General features: G+C 37.7%; 1 protein-coding gene across 2 annotated transcripts in view; it reads left to right on the top strand.

The window, feature by feature from the left end:
- Positions 1-24,333, top strand: part of CPS1 (carbamoyl-phosphate synthase 1) — a 133,851-nt gene that overhangs the window by 90,287 nt on the left and 19,231 nt on the right. For both annotated transcript variants that reach the window (XM_033230408.1, XM_033230407.1), the window contains 9 exons: positions 2,791-2,932; positions 4,239-4,304; positions 4,759-4,822; positions 7,233-7,414; positions 10,888-11,082; positions 11,495-11,562; positions 16,983-17,058; positions 20,585-20,662; positions 23,377-23,484. In XM_033230408.1, the coding sequence (XP_033086299.1) occupies positions 2,791-2,932; positions 4,239-4,304; positions 4,759-4,822; positions 7,233-7,414; positions 10,888-11,082; positions 11,495-11,562; positions 16,983-17,058; positions 20,585-20,662; positions 23,377-23,484 (979 nt within the window). The remainder of the gene's footprint in view (positions 1-2,790; positions 2,933-4,238; positions 4,305-4,758; positions 4,823-7,232; positions 7,415-10,887; positions 11,083-11,494; positions 11,563-16,982; positions 17,059-20,584; positions 20,663-23,376; positions 23,485-24,333) is intronic.

The following is a 24,333-nucleotide window of genomic DNA, read 5'->3' as shown; positions in this document are numbered from 1 at the left end:
TGTACATCTGTCAACTCTTTTATCTATATACAGTTGAACTATCTTTTTTCTTTTATTTTTTTTTTGAGGTGGAGTCTCACTCCATTGCCTGGGTTGCAGTGCAGTGGTGTGATCTCAGCTCACTGCAACCCCCACCTCCTGGGTTCAAGTGATTTTTTTGCCTCAGCCTCTCAAGTAGCTGGGATTAACAGACACCTGCCACTATGCCCAGCTAATTTTTTGTATTTTTAGTAGGGATGGGGTTTCACCATGTTGGCCAGGCTGGTCTCAAACTACTGACCTCTTGATTTGCCTGCCTTGGTCTTCCAAAGTGCTGGGATTACAGGTGTGAGCCACTGCACCCGGCCAAATTGAACTTTCTTTATAGATCTGTTCTCATCCCTCCACTGCCATAGTATTTCTCAAGTACGGTCTTGCATACTATTATCTTTCTCTGGGCTCACGTAGCACCACATAGCTTATCTCTCCATAAAGTGTTTTGAATCACTATCATTTCATTATCTCAAATATTGTTTCCGTATCTTCTGGGGCAGCACTGTTCAGTAGAAATTTCTGTGATGATGAAATATTCTGTAGTCTGCACTGTCTGACACTGGAGCCACTGACCATGTGTGGCTATTGAGCACTTGAAACCTGGCTTTGGTGACTGTAGATCTAAATTTTTAGTTGTAAAAGATTTAATTAACTTTTCAATTTAAATAACCACATGTGGCTAGGGGCTGCTATGTTGGATGGCACAGTTCTAAAGCACAGGGCTTGGCACACATACTAAGTCAGCAATAATTCTTAATATTGGATTGCATTCAAGAATTTAAGAGGAAAATGCATTGCTCTGAGAGAATGCTTATCAAATACTTGGGAAAACTAAATTCAAACTAAGAATAAAAAGAGAAGAAATTAAATTCAATGGGAGATTTAACATACTGATTTGAGACAGAAGGGAATTTAGGTGCAATAGGAAAAGCAAATTGACTAGGAAAAACTGTAGCTGCAAAAATGTAAACTAATACTGACACTGGAAAGTCAGAGAAATAGCCATTATATACGCCAGCTTGATTTTTTCTTCTCCACACTCACAATATGAATTAATTAAAGCAGATTAATGATTAGAATGAACAAAATGCAATAGATTTAATCCAATTACATTTTATTAACAGCATTTCATGAAAATGTTTTCTTAATGCAACTTAGTTCTTCTGGCAATACACTATTTTAATTTCATTGTATTGACTATCAAACTATTATAATTGAATTGTATTGTATTAACTATTACATGAAATAGCTGGCCCACAGGTATCTGGTTAAAGATGCTTTTACAGTAGTATTTTATTTTCCTCTCCCTTAGTTCTTTACAAATTATTTTTGCATGCATTTTGAAATCTAGTTATGAGCTAATTTCAATCACTTCTTTGTCTTTTCTATAAAATAAAAACCTAGGGAATGGAAGTTTTTATATTTATCCTTTATTTATTTATATTAATAAATTATGTTTATAATTAATTTATAAAATATATGTATTTTATTTGTGTTTATATTACTTATATTTATCCTTCATTTATTTATTTTCATCAATGTCTATTGAATGCTCTCTGTGGGCCAGATAATGTGGTAGATTTGGGGAGTAATCTGGCAAATAAGCCAAATGTATTCTTTACCTTTATGGAACTTAAATCTAGCAGGAAAAAGCCTGATAGATGAATAAAAGTTAAGAGACATTAAAAGTATCAGGTGATAATGGACATGCTAAACTGTATGGTTCTATGTCCATCGCTCCAAGTAAAAGAGGCAGTCAAAAGCACAAGAAGTTCAGTGTGGATGAGGGCAAACCAAAAGGCTTCACAAATGAAGCTTGGCTTTAGTTGGACTTTGAAGGGCTGCTGAGGGTCGGGGAGAAGTTGAGAAGGTAAAAGGAATGTCAAAGGTGTTACAGATGAGAGAAACAATACAAATAAAGTCTATGCTATGGACAGGAGCAGGGGGAAAATAAGACAAATCTAGTTTGAGCAGAAAACAATTATAAAATGACAAAACTGTCTTCTCAACATAGACCAATGGGTGATATTAGTAAGTAGAGGTAATTTATGGAGAGGATATCCAACCTGATGCAATGTTGGGACGCCTAGGTGAAGATGATTCTCAAAGCTCATATGCATGAAGACCTGGAGCACAGGTCGGATGTTGGAGAATAGGCCATGGATTTGGGAATCGCCAACCAGCCATGCAACTTGCACCCATGACAGTGGCTGAATTTAGAGAGGGAGAGAGGGAAGACAAAAGCAGGTAACAAAGGGTAGAGCCCTGGTGGGGGAAACCCAAACTAGTAAATGGTAGCTGTGAGTAATAAAGTAGAGTGAGGAGTCACTTAGTAGAAGCCAGAATATCTTTTTAAAAAATAGATAATCAAAAGAGTCTTGTGATGACAGGTTAAGGAAAATGAAAACTGAGAAAGGGCTCCTGGATTTAGAGAGTGAGGTCTCCGATTATTACTAATGAGCACATTTATTAGAACAGTAAATGCACTTGCCATTTTTTATAAAAGCAGCAGGGAAGAGGTCACATAGAGTGCGAAAGCAGGCGATCAGAGATTGTCAGCTTTGCAAATAGAAGACTTCATAGAGGCTGGAAGATTGAGTGGGTTCATCATTATTTGTGTATTTTTAAAAGATAACAGGACTTAAATATGTTTGAAGGTGGAAAATAAGAAGCCTTGGTGTTTTTGAAATTGAACTTGTCACTGCTTTTTATTGTGTTTGGTCTAAACTTGAATCTCTCTTTTCTATTCAATCCTAGTGAGTCCATTACCGAAGAAACCCTGAAAAGAGCAAAGGAGATTGGGTTCTCAGATAAGCAGATTTCCAAATGCCTTGGGCTAACTGAGGTCCAGACGAGGGAGCTGAGGCTAAAGAAAAACATCCACCCTTGGGTTAAACAGGTAAAAGAGTTTGCCTTTCCCTCCAACCCCCACCAACAGGATTTCTGTGGTAAAATGTAGGCACCCATTCAAAAGGCCATTGTCAATAAAAGAGGAGTGGGATTAAGAAGTGACAGTACTCATCTGGTTGATGCTCATAATGTCACCAATTTTATTGAGCACATGATTAATTTTTACTTAAAAGGGAAAGAAGGAAAGGACACTAGGTTGTAAAGATAAGAGTGAGTACCTGATTTTCTTGGCCTAACTGAACAAAACAAAACAAAAATTTAAACTCTCTTTCCTCTGCTTTTTGACCTGTGTTCAAATATGTAAGTAGTTAAGAAATCCTTAGTGTAATAGAAGGACTTGAAATTTCCTAGCATGGTGGCTGACCCTCTTGAAAATAATAGTTATCTCCTTTGGCACTAACTTTTTACAGGGTAATACTTTATATTAAGTGCCCCATCATTATGGTTCATTTAGTATTCATTGTGATAGGGCTGGGCATAATGAGCTTATCTAGTATTCATGACAATCACGCATGAACATTCATAGGTGTGCTGTTGTGATTTTTTTTTCCTTTGGCCTTTAATGGAAGGGATGTCTTGGTTTAAAGTACCACCAGCTGGTTTTTGTCCTTTAAAATCATTGACTTTTCTCTGCATGCTCAAGGGGCACATGCATACCCTTAGGTCTCAGGCTTGATGCTAAATATTTTCCACTCAGCAATTATTATCTTTCTTCCTTCTCACCTGCTTTACACAAGCTTGCCCTGTCGGCCCCAAATTCTTGCTCACTAAGCTGAGTTACTGGCCCTTGAGAGTGGAATTGATTTCCAAATATGTTCAATGAGATCTTGTTCTCCCCCCTGTTCATCCCCTATGGCTTTATGGTATCTGTGTCATCCGAACACTCAGTGCCACAGGCAACTTAAATCCTGTGCATTAATTCGCAAACCAAAGAGATCCTTACATAAAGGTTATTTTACTCAGATTTTAGATTTCGTATACAGCTGCTTTTAGAGAGCTGGTGGGGTCAGTCTTCCTAGTAACCAGTCGACTATAGGACCACTTTGCGAAGTTCATGAGAGATACTACTGCTACTAGTGATCCAACGCTATGTTTCTCAAGTGATAACTAGACCATATCACTATTTTCTCTCTCTTATTTTCACAATTAGAAAGCAATTCCACGGGTCATACATTTTCCTGTCTGCATACTTTACAGTAATAGGAATTAAAGGAATATATACATATATAAAGCAAAAAACATTTAGTCTTGAACAAATTATAATAACATTCTTGTTTATTTGTTTTCTCTTACAGATTGATACACTGGCTGCAGAATACCCGTCAGTAACAAACTATCTCTATGTTACCTACAATGGTCAGGTAGGAATGGGCAAACTGGCATATCCAGAAAGCTCTAGATTTGTAGACAGTTCACACTAGGGAATATATATTTTTTACCTCTTTGGATATCTAGGTAATAAAAAATGACATCATGTGTGAGATATGATGATATGTTCCTGTACTCAGTCTTTTAAGAACTGCCTTAAGATAATGAAATCAAACAAGTGAAAAATTAAGGACAATGACTACGTGATCATACAATTATACTATGTTCTCATGACTATTTAATTTAAAAATATTGTGCCATATCTATTTTTTATAAATAAGTAGGGCTTGTATAACTTTATACTTATGGGTTTCCAGAGACTAATAGAGAATACATGTTAACAAGAGGAAGAATGAGAAATACATACTTAGTGATAGGACAAATAGTTTAATTAAATGGATAATAACACATAATGATTTCTGCATCTTCCTTTTCTTATTTCCTCAGGAGCATGATATCAATTTTGATGATCATGGAATGATGGTGCTAGGCTGTGGACCATATCACATTGGTAAAATAATAAATTATATGTATATAGGACTTCACACAATTTATATAGTTTTATTCATATATGTTAATTTCATTATTCCAAGAACTATGTCAAATAAATGCTATAATATATGTTTTGCACATTAGGAAACTGGGGTTCAGAAAAATAAAACCCAAATATATACAGCTATTTAGTGGTAGAGTGGGATTCAAATGCAGGTCTCAACTACAAATTCTATCTCCTCTCATTTCACTGTGTAACTTAATTTTCACCCTTTTTAGCTGAATTGAGCCTCTCGCTGGAGTTGGGATTGGATTAGACGTTGACCTTTTATCTTCTAGCATAGTTTTTCATAAGGATCTACATTTACTCAAGGACTTTATATATTAGCCAGAAATTACATCGCAGATACCATCTCTGACCTCATCCTATGTAACATATGTGACTTTTGTTTACATCAAATGCAAAAATCTTGTTTCTTTGGTGCATGGGTAGAGTATTATGTAGCCAAATTAAAACATAATCACCAGAAATTATGACATTTCTCTGCAGTCAATTAAATTACCACTAAAGATGATTACAAATGCAAGTAGGTATTTTAATGAACAGTGATATTAGTCAACACATGGATTTAATATTTAATCTCCACAAAGCATTATTTTATGGAAATGATAGAATCTATGATTTAAATATAGGTAGTCTTACTCTATTACTTTAAGCATAGTTTACTTTAGTTTTTACAATGAACTAAGAGGTTCAGGATATGTTAGTTTACCAATCTCTGGACAAATCTTGAAGTAGGACAAAAATGTTTATCTTTACCACCCTAGTCATTGTCTTAGTCCATTTGCGCTGCTGTAACAAAATACCTGAGATTGGGTAATTTATCAATAAATTCTCACAGTTCTAGGGGCTGGGAAGTCCAAAATCGAGTGCGAGGAAGTTCAGTTGTCTGGTAAGACATAGGTTTCTGCTTCTAAGATGGCACCTTAAAACTTGTGCTCCCCGTAAGGAATGCTGTCTTTACATGGCAGAAGGCACAAGAGCACAGAGGGAACAAGTTCCCTCCATCAAACCCTCACCCCTGGTTTTTTCTGAGACAAGGTCTTACTATGTCACCTGGGCTGGAATGCAGTGGTATGATCATGGCTCACTGTAGCCTTCATGTCCCAGGCTCAAGCACTCCTCCCACCTCAGCCTCCTTAGAAGCTGGGCCTGTAGGCGTGTGCCATCATGCTTGGCTAATTTATTTTTATTTTTATTTTTTGTAGAGATGGCATTTTTCTGTGTTGGCCAGGCTAGTCTCACACTTCTGGACTCAAGAGATCCTCCTGCCTCAGCCTCCCAAAGTGCTGGTATTACAGGCAGGAGCCACTATGTCTAGCAAGCTTTCTATAATGGAATTAATCTATTCATGAGGGATCTGCACTTATGAACTAAAATCCTCCTACAAGGCCCCACGTCCCAGCACTGTTGCACTGGTGACTAAGTGTTCCAACACATGGATTTCAGGGGACATGTTTAGACCATGGGAGTTATCTTATGGCTAAATAGCCTGACCATTTCACCAGCATCTACCTGTCTACTCTCTGGAGTACTTTTTCTTCCTTTTCAAATTTTGCCTGTTTATGCAGTAATTCTTAATTATATCAGAATCCAAAGACTAGTCAAGCTAATAATCAAGTGTGTGCTTACTTAGCATTAATATGCCAGTATATTTGAATAACGTATTTTCACAAGAATTTTTAGAAGACAATGTCTTAATGCAAAGAATTAGTACAAGTCTGTGGACTTTCAATTCTATGGCATCCCAGTAGACGCGATATTTCGAGGTGTTTAGGCCATTATTACACTTCAGATTTCTTTATAGAAGGTCACTCACTCTGCATGGGTGGCCTTGCCAAGTTTAAAAGGATATGCTTGGAAAGGATAGGACTTTTCAATCAATCAGGATATGTCAGAGCTGCAAGGCACCTCAGGGATCATTAGGTTCAGCCCTCAGACAGTAGATTAAATGGAAAGGCTGAAAAAAGAGCTCAAGTATCCTGATCACTGGATTAACTATTTTTGTGTATTGAGGTCAATATATTCACTTTGAATTTCTTTTCAGTAGGTGAGGGTTATTTTTATCATTAAAATTACCTGCCATTAACATTGAAGTTCTAAATACTTCAAATATTGAGATTTTCTATTGCAGAATTTAGCATATATGACAAGCCAATATTTCCTTGCTGTTTAATTCGTACCTGTTTTTCCTACTACTAATATAGCATGCATCATGGATTTGAAATTTATATTTTGGAATTTAAACATTGAATTGAAAGTTATTAGCTTCCTTAGCCTGGACTGACGGGTGATACATTTCTGCTTCTTTTTGTATTGTAACTTTGTGCTTCTCTTACCCCTTTTGCCAATCTCATTGTCTCTGCAGGCAGCAGTGTGGAATTTGATTGGTGTGCTGTCTCTAGTATCCGCACACTGCGTCAACTTGGCAAGAAGACGGTGGTGGTGAATTGCAATCCTGAGACTGTGAGCACAGACTTTGATGAGTGTGACAAACTGTACTTTGAAGAGTTGTCCTTGGAGAGAATCCTAGACATCTACCATCAGGAGGTAAGAAAAGAAAAACAGAAAAAAAAGAAAAAAAGAAGATAGCTATATGCAGTATACACTTTATATATATGCATTCAGGTATGTAGATATATATTATAATTCCCCTTAGAAGAAAGAACTGCCAGTGGCATCCATTGTCTTATTTTGTAGTAAAACTCTAAAAAAAAATCACTCCATTCTTATATTTTTGAGCCCCCGGCACAGAGTGATTATTTTTCACATAAAGTTTACTTTTTCTTTCTAAGGGTTTCAGCTAGATTGAAAACTCTACTTGGTAACATGTGCCAGATACATATTAACTAATGCAAGATGATCCCTCATAAATATCTTACAGAGTGATTTAATTGGTCATCTAGACAAACAATAAACAGCCTCTTTCTAGTTTGTGTGATGTGGTTTAATGATGAACAGTTCACTGAAAATAGTCAATTGCTCACAAAAGACCAGTTAATTCCTTGTTCCATCAGATGAAGCCATTAGTCTTCAGTTTAAGATCAATGAGTTCATTGTGAATAATTTTGCTTCTTTTATAGCTTTCATTTACAGTTGCTCCTCCATTCCCATCCCAATATTACTGAGTATCTTCACTGTGAATTCATGGGATTGCAGATCACTATAAGACTGTAGCACAAATTAAATTATCTTATAATTAAAATAAAAACTACTGGAAAATTTTAGAGTGATGTCCAGTAGTTAGGCCTTTGATCTTATTACGGTTACTATTATTACTTTTTAACAGAAAATAGTCTCTGTGTGGAAAATATGGTCAATTAGAGGGAAAAAAGTACTAAATTGGAGCCAAAATACTTAAATTTTAGTTTTGACTGACAACTTCATTGATTTCTTTAAGTTACATAAATTCTCTGTGCTTTATCTTTATTTTAAATGAATCATATCAGTATAAACACATGCCTCTTGCAAATACTGTGAAGTTAACATAGAATTTATGGCTGAAGTCTGATTGTAAAGTATGAGGTATAGTGCTAGAATAATGTTACTATTTTACTATTACAAAAGAAAGTAGACAAGTTTAGGAAAGATGTATAATTATAGTTGTCTACTTGGGCCTGGCCTACTAATCCTTTCATAAAATTGATCCATTAAATAGAATACATAGCATTTTTTAGACCTATCTCTGACATGGTTGTTTTTAAATCACTCCTTAATATTCATTTCAGATAGACAGATGGGCATCAAAATAAGTGTATGCTACAAATATTTCTTGAATATTTTGTAAATCCAGGTTCAGTATGATAGACAGCTAGAAAAACAGGTTCAAGACATTAACAATAAAACTAGTATCTGTGATATAAATGTGCAAAATCAAATATTAATTTAAAAATATTAAAAAAACATTACAGATGATAGCAGCAGGCATTTTTGCATATGATTAACTATGTCCTCATGAAATGGTTTAAAGAAAGATGAAAAACCTCTATGACTGCTTTTGGATACAATTATACGTAGTCCTTAATGAGATTTGTTTACTAAAACTGAAGTCAGTATTACAGAAAGAATTAAGTTGGGCCTTCTTTGAAACTAATTTGTATTTAAAATATAGTATTACTATATATTAGGAGGTAATTTAAAATATGCTAGAAGACATAATATGATGTACATATATAAATGTAGACAATGGTACTTCTGTCACAAAACAAGTTAAATGAATGGATTAATGACAGACATTAATTAGTGATAGGCAAAACCCATTAGAGAATGCATGACTCAAGACAGAATTGAGGTTCATTTATAGCATTTGGTTTAATTGTAATTAAATGTAATCCTAAAATACTGCCTAAACTATAAAACATCGTTTACTAAAATGTAAATTAGTAAAATATAAAGCATCATCCTTCTCATTGGCAGGTGTACAGATAGAATTTTATAAATTGGAGATAATTCATAAAATTCCAAAAACCAGGGCCATTTGTAATGAGGCAAATACTATTTCTGTTAGAAAGATAAATTTTCTCACGTTGCATTCTTTCTATAATGCATCTAATTTGTGCATAAAAATAAGGACTAACCAAAGTGATTAGTGGCCAGGATAAGTTAAGATATTCTCAAATAAACCTGAAGTATTTCCTTTCAATGTTTTTCTATTGAAAATATGTTTCTGGTATGATTGCAACTTGGATATTGTTTCAGAAATATTCTTGTGCTGTGGTAGATTAGTGCTATCAGGTTTAAAAAAACAGAAAACTAACATGGGTAAACAGGATGCAAACAGATCTAGGTATGATTGATGGAATTTTGGGAGCTTAATGGAATTTTGGGCCTACATATTTTAGAAATCTACTAAACAATATTCAAAATTTAGAAGATTTTATTTCAGTAGGTTTCTTGAAACTATTCAGGCATAATGGCTAGGATAAGGATGATGATTTACCTGTTTGGGTTACCAGGTTCTCATCCCTATGTTCCTACAGGTCCCGTGATATTTGGTGTTGGATCAATTTAAGATTGGATTATTCCATAAAACTATGCTATATTAACATCTTACAAATATGTTCTCATACTGAATTCCTTTTACTGTGTGGGCAAGACCTGCACAACACCATCACACTGCTAATAGGAGCTTTGGGCTTATGTAAGAAAATCGTATACAAAACAACATCTGAAATAAGGCTACAGATTCTGGCACTGTTTGTAAAGCAAGTAGTAAGGCAGTAGGAACTAAAATCAGTTACTAGGTACTGTCAACAGGTACCAAGGCTCAGCAAAGGAGCGGGGAAGGTGGAAGGTCATCAAAGTGGAAGGTCATCAAAGTGGGACCTGAGATCTAGGCTGGACCTAAGGGGTAGCTAAAGGTTAGATAAGCTGGAAGAGAAGAGAAAGGAAACAACAGCCAGGGAAGTTTCAGTGGAGCAAAGAATTTGCTAGTGGGAAAGTAGGTAGTTGGGGCTAATGAGGAGTCTTTTTGAGTCTGAGAGGGGTGATAATAGATAAGATGGAAAGTCTTAAGTGCCCTGGGGGTCAAAATTTTATACTTTATTCTCTAGGCAATGGAAACTTTTGGAGAACTCTGAGTGAAGGAGCAATTCGATGAAGCAGTCTTGCTTAATCTTAATGTGAAGAGCTGGGGTGGAGGTGTGCAGGAGAAGGGCGTGTTAAAAGGAGAAATCTGTATTCAGTTAGGAAATTCCAGCAGTAGTCCAGGAATTAATTGATTATAGCATAGAGTGCATGGCAAACATTTATTGGCTTGATTTTCCTTTCCATTTGCCACACATGTGAATGTCACAAATGATATTCATGTGTACTTGTATGGAAATCTTGCACAGATTTTAGCATCTAAGTGCCTGGAAAGTCAAAACTTTGTGGCATCATTTAACAGTATTCATTGGTAGGAGAGATGTAAATATCACAATCAGGTTAAGAATTACCAGTAAGGAAATAGATGCAATATTAGCATAGTTGTCCATTCATAATGAAGTTACTCCAATGGCTGATATTGTGCGTGTCTTTTTCAGGCATGTGGTGGCTGCATCATATCAGTTGGAGGCCAGATTCCAAACAACCTGGCAGTTCCTCTATACAAGAATGGTGTCAAGATCATGGGCACAAGCCCCCTGCAGATTGACAGGGCTGAGGATCGCTCCATCTTCTCAGCCGTCTTGGATGAGCTGAAGGTGGCTCAGGCACCTTGGAAAGCTGTTAATACTTTGGTAAGGAGAGAAACAACTATCTGTTTTTAACGTTCTATTTTGAAGAGCTGTAACCTGAATGTTGACTATTGGATATGTTAACTACAGGGCACATAGAATGCATACAATTAGTGAATTTTCTTTAAAGTTTGTGTATATCCATGATTGCAGTTAAATGCTGATTATGAATTGATAGGAGTATTCTCATTAAGATTCAGACAATGAAAATAATTTCAAACCAGTTTTGAACAAGATTTGATATTTAGAATCAAAAGCTAGGAATTTTATGTATTTCAGTGTCCAATTTACCTTTTAATGATGTCTTTTAGAGAATAAAGAAGCTGGGTTACCACTTGAGCTAATGATACATTCTGTAATTTTGTTGCATATTTTAAACTATTCATACATTTTTGTTGTTGCTTCTATTAATTAGAATGAAGCACTGGAATTTGCAAAGTCTGTGGACTACCCCTGCTTGTTGAGGCCTTCCTATGTTTTGAGGTAACACTGTATATTGTTTTTCAAAACAATGATTCAAAAATTGGGAGATACAAAAATGCAGGCTGTATGTTAGTAACACTAGGGTTCTATATGTAGTAATTTATAAATCCATTGGCAATTTCCAAACCATCACAGCCAGTTGAAGGACCAATGTGTGGTCTTCTAGTTTAATGATTTCCCTTCAGGGAGTGGCCATAGGAAGAGACTACAGTTCTTCATCTAGAAGTGTAGTGGAAGGCATCTCCTCACCAGAGAGGGTAGCTTTATATTAGAGAACAGGACAATTAAAAAAAGACACACACAAATTGAGGTATCTCTCACCAGCATGTTTTCTGATACCCAGTAATGACAGCTTATCTTTGACTATTGTCAGCACCTTCTGATAGTGCCTTTGTTGAAAAATTTTAAGTTTTTGAGATAAGAGTGTTTAATAGATAAATTGTAATGGTGAGGAACAGGGACAGTCAGGATCTTTTATATTAAACTTTAAAACAAAGTTTTATCATGAAAGGAGAAGTTGTGAATTATCACTTACTTTCTTCAGATGTTACCACATGTAAGGAATGACTTCACTAAACAGGGGATAATAAAAGAAACACAATTTGCTCTGCACAGTTTGAAAGTGTAAATGGAATTTGATATGGGTTCCTTTAAAATGATGAAAATGGAAAATTTCAAATGAGGTGGAAATCTTGTTATTTAAATATCATTATGTGTAAACCATAGTTTAATAATACTACCTCTTTGAGGAGTTAATGTAAATTAATTTAAACATGCACACATTTAAGGAAGGATAAAAAAACAGCTCAAATATCATACTTCTTTTCCCTTTTTTGCAATCTATATTTTCGTTCCAGTTTCATATACTCTGAATTATAAGCATTGTTGCTCTAGCCTTCCTCTCTTAAACAAATGAAGCAATTGAAAGCCCTTTAGGCAGAAATTTGTAATAGGATGATAAACTGGTGAGGTGATGGATATATAAATAACTTGATTGACTTTCGATAATGTCAAAACATAGATCAAAACATCACATAATACCTCATAAATATATGCAATTACTATTTGCCAATTAAAAATATATTTTAACTTTAAAAGAGAAATTTGTAGTAGTGTAAAAGAGGTAAATGCTTCTGTTTAAAAGCAAAGTAATATTTTTCTTTTTTTCTTTTTTTTGCTTTCTGTTACTCCTCCTCTCCTCCCCTCCCAACCCATTTTGAAAATGTTGAAATTCAGAGTAAATTGATTTCAGATAGCATTTTTTCTCAAGTATTTAAAAAGAAAAGATATAGTTGAAAAGATTTTATTCAGATACTGTACATTATGTTAGCAAATATTACTTTAAAAATTGATTCATCTGCAATCTGGTTGAGGGAGTAGCATAACCTGCTTTGACAACAGAGCAGTGGGCTAAGATCAGCTGTTGATAATGAACTCTGAAGAAACAGGTTGGGGAAATCAGGTTCTGGGCTGAATCCTGCTAAGGCTTAAGAATTACAGGCCGGGCGCGGTGGCTCAAGCCTGTAATCCCAGCACTTTGGGAGGCCGAGACGGGCGGATCACGAGGTCAGGAGATCGAGACCATCCTGGCTAACATGGTGAAACCCCGTCTCTACTAAAAATACAAAAACTAGCCGGGCGACGTGGCGGGCGCCTGTAGTCCCAGCTACTCGGGAGGCTGAGGCAGGAGAATGGCGTAAACCCGGGAGGCGGAGCTTGCAGTGAGCGGAGATCCGGCCACTGCACTCCAGCCTGGGCGACAGAGCGAGACTCCACCTCAAAAAAAAAAAAAAAACAGAGTCCTCAGAAATAATACCACACATCTACAGCCATCTGATCTTTGACAAACCTGACAAAAACAAGAAATGGGGAAAGGATTCCCTATTTAATAAATGGTGCTGGGAAAATTGGCTAGCCATAAGTAGAAAGCTGAAACTGGATCCTTTCCTTACCCCTTATACGAAAATTAATTCAAGATGGATTAGAGACTTAAATGTTAGACCTAATACCATAAAAACCCTAGAAGAAAATCTAGGTAGTACCATTCAGGACATAGGCATGGGCAAGGACTTCATGTCTAAAACACCAAAAGCAATGGCAACAAAAGCCAAAATTGACAAATGGGATCTAATTAAACTAAAGAGCTTTTGCACAGCAAAAGAAACTACCATCAGAGTGAACAGGCAACCCACAGAATGGGAGAAAATCTTTGCAACCTACTCATCTAACAAAGGGCTAATATCCAGAATCTACAAAGAACTCAAACAAATATACAAGAATAAAACAAACAACCCCATCAAAAAGTGGGGAAAGGATATGAACAGACATTTCTCAAAAGAAGACATCCATACAGCCAACAGACACATGAAAAAATGCTCGTCATCACTCGCCATCAGAGAAATGCAAATCAAAACCACAATGAGATACCATCTCACACCAGTTAGAATGGCAATCATTAAGAAGTCAGGAAACAATAGATGTTGGAGAGGATGTGGAGAAATAGGAACACTTTTACACTGTTGGTGGGATTGTAAACTAGTTCAACCATTATGGAAAACAGTATGGCGATTCCTCAAGGATCTAGAACTAGATGTACCATATGACCCAGCCATCCCACTACTGGGTATATACCCAAAGGATTATAAATTATTCTACTACAAAGACACATGCACACGTATGTTTATTGCGGCACTATTCACAATAGCAAAGACTTGGAATCAACCCAAATGTCCATCTGTGACAGACTGGATTAAGAAAATGTGGCACATATACACCATGGAATACTATGCAGCCATAAAAAAGGATGAGTTTGCGTCCTTTGTAGGGACATGGATGGAGCTGGAAACCATCATTCTTAGCAAACTATCACAAGAAGAGAAAACCAAACACCCCATGTTCTCACTCATAGGTGGGAACTGAACAATGAGATCACTTGGACTCGGGAAGGGGAACATCACACACTGGGGCCTATCAGGGGGAGGGGGGAGGGGGGAGGAGGGAGGGATTGCATTGGGGAGTTATACATGATATAAACGTTATGCACATGTACCCTAGAACTTAAAGTATAATAAAAAAAAAAAAAAAAGAAAATTGCAAAAAAAAAAAAAAAAAAAAAGAATTACCTGGAACCGGTCAGGCGCGGTGGCTCAAGCCTGTAATCCCAGCACTTTGGGAGGCCGAGACGGGCAGATCACGAGGTCAGGAGATCGTAGACCATCCTGGCTAACACGGTGCAAACCCCGTCTCTACTAAAAAATACAGAAAACTAGCCGGGCGAGGTGGCGGGCGCCTGTAGTCCCAGCTACTCGGGAGGCTGAGGCAGGAGAATGGCGTAAACCCGGAGGCGGAGCTTGCAGTGAGCGGAGATCCGGCCACTGCACTCCAGCCTGGGCGACAGAGCGAGACTCCACCTCAAAAAAAAAAAAAAAACAGAGTCCTCAGAAATAATACCACACATCTACAGCCATCTGATCTTTGACAAACCTGACAAAAACAAGAAATGGGGAAAGGATTCCCTATTTAATAAATGGTGCTGGGAAAATTGGCTAGCCATAAGTAGAAAGCTGAAACTGGATCCTTTCCTTACCCCTTATACGAAAATTAATTCAAGATGGATTAGAGACTTAAATGTTAGACCTAATACCATAAAAACCCTAGAAGAAAATCTAGGTAGTACCATTCAGGACATAGGCATGGGCAAGGACTTCATGTCTAAAACACCAAAAGCAATGGCAACAAAAGCCAAAATTGACAAATGGGATCTAATTAAACTAAAGAGCTTTTGCACAGCAAAAGAAACTACCATCAGAGTGAACAGGCAACCCACAGAATGGGAGAAAATCTTTGCAACCTACTCATCTAACAAAGGGCTAATATCCAGAATCTACAAAGAACTCAAACAAATATACAAGAATAAAACAAACAACCCCATCAAAAAGTGGGGAAGGATATGAACAGACATTTCTCAAAAGAAGACATCCATACAGCCAACAGACACATGAAAAAATGCTCGTCATCACTCGCCATCAGAGAAATGCAAATCAAAACCACAATGAGATACCATCTCACACCAGTTAGAATGGCAATCATTAAGAAGTCAGGAAACAATAGATGTTGGAGAGGATGTGGAGAAATAGGAACACTTTTACACTGTTGGTGGGATTGTAAACTAGTTCAACCATTATGGAAAACAGTATGGCGATTCCTCAAGGATCTAGAACTAGATGTACCATATGACCCAGCCATCCCACTACTGGGTATATACCCAAAGGATTATAAATTATTCTACTACAAAGACACATGCACACGTATGTTTATTGCGGCACTATTCACAATAGCAAAGACTTGGAATCAACCCAAATGTCCATCTGTGACAGACTGGATTAAGAAAATGTGGCACATATACACCATGGAATACTATGCAGCCATAAAAAAGGATGAGTTTGCGTCCTTTGTAGGGACATGGATGGAGCTGGAAACCATCATTCTTAGCAACTATCACAAGAAGAGAAAACCAAACACCCCATGTTCTCACTCATAGGTGGGAACTGAACAATGAGATCACTTGGACTCGGGAAGGGGAACATCACACACTGGGGCCTATCAGGGGGAGGGGGGAGGGGGGAGGAGGGAGGGATTGCATTGGGGAGTTATACATGATATAACGTTATGCACATGTACCCTAGAACTTAAAGTATAATAAAAAAAAAAAAAAAAGAAAATTGCAAAAAAAAAAAAAAAAAAAAAAGAATTACCTGGAACCGGTCAGGCGCGGTGGCTCAAGCCTGTAATCCCAGCACTTTGGGAGGCCGAGACGGGCAGATCACGAGGTCAGGAGATCGTAGACCATCCTGGCTAACACGGTGCAAACCCCGTCTCTACTAAAAAATACAGAAAACTAGCCGGGCGAGGTGGCGGGCGCCTGTAGTCCCAGCTACTCGGGAGGCTGAGGCAGGAGAATGGCGTAAACCCGGGAGGCGGAGCTTGCAGTGAGCTGAGATCCGGCCACTGCACTCCAGCCTGGGGACAGAGCGAGACTCCGTCTCAAAAAAAAAAAAAAAAAAAAAAAAAAAATTACCTGGAACCGGCAGAATGTTAATATAGTACATCAGAAAGGGCAAACCTTGGAGAATTATAATTACTGGAGCTACCAGGATTCCCTTTGGGAATTAATACAGGTTTACCGACCCCCCCCGCCCCCCCGCCCCAAACACTTTACCTTCTTCTATCCCGGACTTTGTCAGTTTTATACTTTGGTTGATTGTCCTGGTGATTAAATGGAGAAAAGTCTCAATTTAGCAAGAGGCACCTTGTTATTCTGCCCGGACTGGACCTAAAAGTTGTCTGGAACTGTTCTGAGAACCAGTTAAGTCTAGTATTAGCACAAACCTGACCTGCTTTTATTCCCCCTCCTTTTCCAGTGGGTCTGCTATGAATGTGGTATTCTCTGAGGATGAGATGAAAAAATTCCTAGAAGAGGCCACTAGAGTTTCTCAGGTAGTGTCCAATTTCTTTGTAGTGACTTTTGTCTCTTAAATGCAACCTTACTTTGTATGTTTTCTTTTCACACGTGTTAGAATGAGTTTTCTTTTTTTCCTCTTCTACCCTCTAGTCTCCTATATATAAGAATGAGAAAACTTGAAAGTATTAAATTATAACTAGATTTTTAAAGTTGGTGGAAAAAGAGGAATACCTGTGCATATTTTATCAAAACAGATTTTAGACTCCAGGAGTCTAGAAGGACAGTGATTTTTGTTCTTCTCATGAATTAGACGCTGGTCAGGGTATTTCTGGAATTCCCAGTCTCAAGGGCTGCTCAACCCTGCTTACCATTAACAAGTGAAAGCTTTCCTGATTTTTAATTTTCACATCTGGGAACTTTGCCTTAGTCAAACATGCAACTTTAATAGTCCCTCACTCAACTATTTTTTATTTTTTCATGTTGGCACATTCAATTTGTGAGTTAATACAAACATTTCTTATTTTGTGGCAACTCAACCACCTTCCTCCACTTCCTCCCAGCCTTTACTTTCTCCTTCAGTGTTACCTCAGCATGATCCATTTAAGATTTACCCAGTGGGGTTATTGATCTTGTATTGTAGAGGATAAAAGTAATGTTTTCCTTTTAAAAGCTTTCAAAAGCTTGTTGGGGCTTTTCTTTTTTTAAAGGGGGGGAACAATTCATAGAGAAGAGTTTGATGTTAGGCAAGTGGAATTTGGAGGGAGGAAGAGTGAAATCAGGAGCACTTCAAAGAGGAATAAAGTGCATGGACTGTTTCTGTACACATGACGCTGGATCCCTCTTCTGTGTATGATAGCTGCTCCCAAGGATGTTTGGGTGGTAAGAGAGTAGATAAGAATAAAGAGTGAGGAAAGGCAAAGAGTGTAAAAAAAGAAAACCAGGTAGATTTTAAATTCATGTTTGTGTGCAAATCAGATTGCTGAGAAGGGAATCTTTCCAATGGGCCAGTTTTCATTAATGGGTGAGACATCAATTGTCTTCTCCTCTATTTTATTCCTGGGCAGGGGTCCTGCCATGTGGCCCTTTTCAGGGACTGACAACTGTACTCAGCTGGTCTCACATGAGTGATGAGGCAGGTGTCTCGTCTTGTCTGCCTCGAACACTCCTCATAGGATCTCAGTACAATATTTTTAAAGTATTTTTCCATTAGCATATGGATAGAATCCACAGGGGACCAAAGTTTAATAATAGAGATGTTGTGACTGAATATTTTATAGTTCAATGTTCCCTGTCAAACTACAGCAGCATCTGGGATACTAAATTCAATGACTGTAGAGTAAAACCAGCCCCAATCAATCACTAATCTATGTATGCATTCATTTATTTATAACACCTGTTATATGGTGGCATTGATCTCAGTATCAGGAATTGTACTCATGTAAAGAACGATATGCTCTCTACTGTCACATAGGACTTCTTTTTGCTAGGCTCAACAGACTTCAAATAATTACAATGAAATATGATGAGCAATGAACACTGCAATAGAAAAAAATACAGGATGTTGAGGGAGAGTGTGAAAGTCTTGGGCTCTAGTCCCTGAGGAAGGGACTTTTAATTGATACCTAATGGTTGATTCAGAATTAACTGGGCAAATGGCTTACATTGTGGGAGTAGGAGGAAGAAAGGAACAGCATGTTTGAAGGCCTGAAGGTGAGAAACAGTAGGGAGTTTCTCAAAACTGATAAAGCATTCTTTATATGGCTAGGACATCAAACTTGATGCTGATTATTAATGATGGTGCAGAAGTAGTCAGGGACCAGATAAAGTAGACTTTGTTGGTCATTATAATGAGTTTGAATTTTAGTCATATTTTTTATTTTAAAAAGATTAGTGTGCTGTAGTACACAGAGTGAATTATGGGGAAGACCAAATTCATGGAAAGAGATGAGTGAGTTGTTGGTATAGCTCAGGGTAGAGATGACAGTGCCTGGGATTAGAGTAATGACACTAAAGATGGAGAGAAATGATAAGAATGTGCATTGAAAAGAATTAGTAAATGAATGGAGGTAGAGGGTGAAAGAGGATAAAGGATAACTCCTGAGTCTTCTGCCTTGAATAACTGGGTAGACAGTGATGCCATTTATTGAGATAGGGAACACTGAGGAAGGAGAAAAGTCTAGAGGGAGGAATTATATATTTATTTTTTAGCCTTTTGAATATGAACTGCCTGTGAGGAATCCAAGTGGAGATGATTTAAAGGCAAGGGTTATTATAATAGGTTTGGAATTGAGTATCAAGATCACGGCTAGAGATAGAGAAGTAAATATAGATTTTGAAATAAATAGCATATCATTTTAATTGAAGATTAGAGAATGAAAGCAATCACTGAGGGAGAGAGTATAGAAGAAAAGGAACAGCTAAGACAGACACCAGAGGAATACTGGCATTTAAGGCAGAGAGGAGAAGAAGAACCACGAATGAGCTGAAGAAAGAAGCCCGAAAATGTAGTTTACAGATACCAAAGGAAGAAAGTGTTTTTTTCAGAAGGCCAGCCCTGTATAATGCTGTATTTCATGATAGTGGTCAGAAGGGGTTTGTGTTCAGAGGAAAAAGAGATATTCAGAGAAGGATTCAGGGAGGAGATGGCGTATGACCTAGGCCTTGAAGGGTGAGTTGAGATTTGAAAGATGAAGCTGAGGAGAAAAGATAGAATGCATGTGGGGAAGAGACTCATGGAAGCAAATGAACACAGGGCCTGGTAAGAAGACAGTGGCCCAGGTTGTTTTAGCCTATGGCACAGAGGAGAAGATATCTAAACCCTGGAGATCCTCCCTCAACCTCTTCATTTAATCTGGAGAAAAGCAAGTGCGGGTTAGGTTGTGGAGGGCATCCCAACCCTGACATGGAGGAACTGAGTGTGGGAAGTACTTCAAGATGAGAAGGGTCTGAAACAGCCAAGGAAGGAAGGATGTTTTAAGATTAATAAATAACAATACTTGGTTTTACAGTTCCAAATGTCATACTCTAGAAGTGGCATAAGACAAATCAACTCAAGGTAAAGGATTTCATCTTTGGCCCAGTAAGACCAAAAGAAAACTCTCATTCCGAGTTCTCCCACAATTCCCAAAGAGAGATATGATTTAGGGAGTTGTAGTGCTTAGAAAAGATAAGGGTAGAAAGAAAGAAATATTCTGAACCAATAATACTATATAATAATAAAGTAGAGAAATATTCATGATTCTGGTAGCAGAGAAAGAAGCCATATTCTGCTTCCTCCTTAGTCACCTCTTTTCTCTAATTGGCCTGGATGCCTATACTTGAGGATTCATGGTCAGTTTGCTGAGCACTCAAAGTCGGAGAAAGACCCTCTGCCTCACTGTAAGCAGAGAACAACCTTATTCTTACAGGATAGATTAGGTAATGAGTTTATGTAGTACGTTCAACCTTGAGTGTTTTCCAAGTATTGCCCTGATACTTATAATACTTAAGATACATGGTTTATTGACACTATATACATATTGTTAGCTAAATGTTCTGCTCCTCTGTTTTCCTTCGTGACAGGAGCACCCAGTGGTGCTGACGAAATTTATTGAAGGGGCCCGAGAAGTAGAAATGGATGCTGTTGGCAAAGATGGAAGGGTAAGTGCTTTATTCTCATCTCCTTCATTCCTGCCTTCTGATCATTTTTTTTTCTTTAACAGTCTTGAAATATTGACAGGTTAGAATTCATGATATCTATCAAATAGGTCTCCAGTAATAGTGGAGAAGCTGTTAAAAAAATCAAATTCTCTGACAATTCAGTTGAGGTGTCATGGGTATAATATTTCCTATGTTTCATACTGTTAGAATTTCTCTGATGATATTCAAAAGTAATTATCATCCTGTACTCCTCATTCCTTTCGAATAGATTTTCTCTCTCATTTTCTTTTGTCAGTGGCTTTCCTTTTATGTTTCAATGGATATTATGAAAACATCTAATACTTTTATTTCTGAAGTTCTCAATTGAATCCTGGTTTTTCTTCTTTCTTCATTTCCCACCCTCCTCCCTTTTTATTGGGTTAATAAAGGCAAAGTCAAACAAAGTGGATAAGGATAATAATATGAAATTGGCTTACCATATCACATCTTGTATTTCTAATACAATGAATACCTCCAACTTCAAGGAGAAATGAAAATATGAAGAATGTTTTACTTTAGTTTTATGATTGTATTAATAATGCATTTGTGACTTCTCTTAAAATGTAGTAAGTTTGGGCCGGGCGCGGTGGCTCAAGCCTGTAATCCCAGCACTTTGGGAGGCCGAGACGGGCGGATCACGAGGTCAGGAGATCGAGACCATCCTGGCTAACACAGTGAAACCCCGTCTCTACTAAAAATACAAAAACTAGCCGGGCGAGGTGGCGGGCGCCTGTAGTCCCAGCTACTCGGGAGGCTGAGGCAGGAGAATGGCGTAAACCCGGGAGGCGGAGCTTGCAGTGAGCTGAGATCCGGCCACTGCACTCCAGTCCGGGCGACAGAGCGAGACTCCGCTTCAAAAAAAAAAAAAAAAAAAAATGTAGTAAGTTTTGTTGTAGGGAGTCTATGCCATTTTACTTGCTTTAAGGAAAAATATGAAGTTAGCGTTCATCTTTTGCTTTGCAAATACTTCAAAACACTACTGAAGATGTTAAATCTTTTCTTCTTTTCCTTCCAGATTAGCAGTTCAGAGTAGATCTTGTTAATAAAAATGGTAATGGTATGTACTTACAACAGAATCACATAATCTTGAGCTGAAACACCCTTAGAGAGAATTTATTCCAGCCCTCCACCCTCCAAGTCTGAAATTTTCTTTACAGCATCCCTGGAAGGTGGTCATATGTTTTCTTTTAAGCACTTTGGTGATACAAAGCACAATACGTTGTAGGATTACATATTGTGGTCACTTTTTTTTTTCGACATCTCAGGTATTCTTTATCTTGAACTAAGTCCTGTTTCCTTGGGACTCTTATCCCTGATTTTCTGAGTTTCAGAGAAAAAACTTTATCTCTTTCCTTTTCAACATCTTAAGTATTTGAAGGTTGAGATATAAAATAAGAGGAATGTGATACCTATATATGGAAGTGGAGAATGTAAGACTGGCCTGGAGACATTTGTACTTTTTCAAATACTGTGCTAGTAAAATAAGGCTGGTCTGTTGTCTTTATTTGGCTCTAGGTTGCCAGGATATGTGCTTTCCCTAAGGTTTTCTCAGATATCAACTATTGCACATCGTCCTGTACTCCCTGTTTTGGAAATGTTCCAGGTTATTCACATAGTTTTTAAATTCCCATGCTAAGAAATGGACATAGAACTGCAGGTATATTATGATTGTTGCTGAGCTCGGTGGGGTGAATGCCTCCCCTTTTCTAGACACTTCACCAAAAATGAGCTCTTATTATTTTATAAATAAGCTCTTGTAAAAAATGAGCTCTTACTTATATATGGTCTCTTTTATCCTTACCAACATGCTATGAGCAGGTTATTCCTATCTTATCATAAACCAAGGCTAAGCAAGTAAAGCACTTTGCCCAGGTCACAGAACAGAAGGATGGAAACTCAAATGTCACTCTGTTTTAAGACGTTTATAAATCTGATAAATAAATGACATAGGAGATTTGCTTAAGTCTTTTATACCCACCCAATTATTCTCCCTTACTCTCAGCTTCGCCATTTCCCAAGGACACACATATTATTAACATATGGGTTATAGTGATTGAGACCATAGACTTTGGAATCTGACAGATAAGATTCAAAATCCTAACTCAGTCACATACCAGTCACATGAACCTGGGTTATTTATTATTACATTGCTTTTGTTTCCTTACTTCTAAAAAAGGACTAAAATATTTTCCTTTTGACTCCTTCCTCTTTCAAACTTCCATTTAATGATCTCTTGATGAGATCTTTGAGACTTATTTTTAGTCCACCTAAGTTGTGCCATTTACCTAGATAGATATTGAGCTCTCTCATCTTCTTTTCTTTCCCAGTGCCTAAAAGATGAAGATATTTTCAGTGCTTTTCAAATGCTTTAGTTTCCTATCCCATTCTTAAACGTCAATATGAATTTGTTTAGTTTTACTCTTTTCCTATTACTTATACCAATGCTAATCAGTGGATGAGGGTGGTAGGCTCTCAGCCACTCTTAGCTGCCTCTAGAGGCAATCTGTTACTGCACACGGAGGCAGCACTTTCTACTGCTCTCATCAAGAATGCAGCAAGGGAACTGGTCCATGCTCAGTGCATCTGTTAGGACCAAAGGAGAGGATGAGGGAGTAGCATTCTTGAAGGAGGTACCTGAAAACTCTTTCTAAAATACTTTTCTTTTTTTTGGCCAGGTTATCTCTCATGCCATCTCCGAACATGTTGAAGATGCAGGTGTCCACTCGGGAGATGCCACTCTGATGCTACCCACACAAACCATCAGCCAAGGGGCCATTGAAAAGGTCATTTATAAATAAAAGTGGAAGGGAAAAGGCAATAATGAGGGAAAAAAAAAACACCTAATTTTTTTTTTTTTTTTTTTAAAGCTATGCTTCAGGTTAAATTTAATGATGAGGCTAACTTCCTTGCTCTGAGTCACCTGGGTATTCCAAAGATAACAATTTTCTTCACTGTCCTTTTGAGCCCCTTTGGTTGTATGCGAGTACAAGTGTTGTCAAACTTGAATGTGCGTCACAGACACCTGGAGAGCTTGTTAAACACATTGCTGGACTCCATCCCCCAGTTTCTGATTTCATATTTCTGGATCAGGCCCCAGAATTTGCCTTTTTCACAAGTCCTAAGGTGACGTTATCACTGCTAGTCTGGGGATGATAGAGAACTGCTGCTCCCGGCGATTCTAATGGTTCAGGGCCACACACAGGTGAGCAGCATCTGAAGCAATGCTTCTCAGTTAGGAGTGGGGAAACAGGTGTGGACTAGTCACTTGAAAACTTTCTGGGATCTATGTTTTCCCTCCTCACCCTTGATTTCATCTCCAAACAGCACTTTCTGATATCTCAATTGAGGTCTCTTTGAGAGCCAGTCTTATAAAGAATGTCCCAAAAATAATGACTCTGCCTTAGTTCTCAATATGCACTGCTAGGTGTGCATTTAGAGCCTATCATCTTAAATAACCTTTGAGGTGGTCCCATTAGTCTTTAGGTATATTAGATCAGGCTCAGCTCCTTTTAGTGAGCTTTTCCAGTGACCCTGCCATCAGAATCCAGGCAGACCCGTCTCTCTGGTTGTACATTGGGCTGGATTCTGAAGGTCTTTGTTCTAGAAGGTAGAGGTAGCAGGATACTTTGTAA

Source organism: Trachypithecus francoisi, unplaced genomic scaffold, assembly GCF_009764315.1.
Source record: "Trachypithecus francoisi isolate TF-2019V2 unplaced genomic scaffold, Tfra_2.0 Lachesis_group13, whole genome shotgun sequence".
Lineage (NCBI taxonomy): Eukaryota > Metazoa > Chordata > Mammalia > Primates > Cercopithecidae > Trachypithecus > Trachypithecus francoisi.
This window is presented reverse-complemented; position numbering and strand designations above follow the sequence as displayed.